Source organism: Capsicum annuum, chromosome 4 (genome assembly GCF_002878395.1).
Source record: "Capsicum annuum cultivar UCD-10X-F1 chromosome 4, UCD10Xv1.1, whole genome shotgun sequence".
NCBI lineage: Eukaryota > Viridiplantae > Streptophyta > Magnoliopsida > Solanales > Solanaceae > Capsicum > Capsicum annuum.
Window position 1 is genome coordinate 200,662,519 of NC_061114.1, and position 927 is coordinate 200,663,445.

At 25.0% G+C, this 927-nt stretch overlaps 1 protein-coding gene across 1 annotated transcript; it reads left to right on the forward strand.

Annotated features, from left to right (window-relative positions):
* The first annotated feature begins 258 nt into the window (after window positions 1–258).
* LOC124897571 lies at window positions 259–630 on the forward strand. The gene is made up of 2 exons (XM_047410447.1): window positions 259–307; window positions 437–630. Exons 1-2 carry the CDS (start codon window positions 259–261, stop codon window positions 628–630), a joined length of 243 nt encoding a protein of 80 aa, XP_047266403.1.
* The last annotated feature ends 297 nt before the right edge of the window (window positions 631–927 follow it).

Below are 927 nucleotides of genomic sequence, written 5' to 3' on the forward strand. Positions count from 1 at the left end.
ATTTGAAAAATCTAATAAACATGATAAATAGTTTAAATAAGAGATAATATTCACCTATGGTAATAAACTAACTTTTAAAATCTAATTATATGTTTAAAATTTTCAAAATTTAGTCATTGAAATTTGATTTTGTCTCACTCTATAGCTATTTTACAACCTATTAAAGCACACTCATTGATTGATTTATTATTCAGTGATTATAGAAACACCAAAAGACTATATAAGCCTACATCTAGACTATATTTCTAGAAAAAAATAATGGCAAAGTTTTTAACTTGTGTCCTACTCGCTGCTGCTATATTGTTTGGTAATCAAGAACCTTCAATTTTTATACTTTTTGTAGCTCTCAAATTTAATATGTGTTATTTATTATTGTTATAATACTTACCTAATAATATCAATATTCATTCTTGATCATTCTTATTTATTAATGCAGTTGCAACAATGATTTCATCAGTTAAATCAGAAACTTGCTACCAAATACATCTAGAAATATTATGTGATCAGAACAAAGTTAAGCCAAAATTTTTATCATTTTGCAAGCAAAAAATTGGACCCAAAGTTGGTGGTCAATGTATTGAGCAGGATGGCTTTGACGGTCCATTTTGTGCTTGCGATTATCCTTGCTAGTCACCCCTTTCTATTTTCTTTATACCTTAATAAATATTTTATTTCTAAATGAAATTTTAGCTATCCATTTTCATGAGACAAGGATCTCAAAATAATAATGTACTTTATATTTAGAGATGCTATTGTTGATTCTTCCATTATAGTGTTTGTCTTCTTTTCTTCAATTTTTCTCATTTTCAATTCTCAAAAATAGTTGGTTACTTTTAAAATAAATAATAATTGTTTTAGTATATTATAACTCAAATTAAAAATTAATCTTAATAATTAATACTAAATTTATTTTAATGCCATCTTGCT

Bases quoted from the DNA above. Each gene is read 5' to 3' on its own strand.
- LOC124897571 (XM_047410447.1), top strand. From the start codon at position 259: ATGGCAAAGTTTTTAACTTGTGTCCTACTCGCTGCTGCTATATTGTTT. The intron at 308-436 runs GTAATCAAGAAC...TTATTAATGCAG, and splicing joins CGCTGCTGCTATATTGTTTG to TTGCAACAATGATTTCATCA.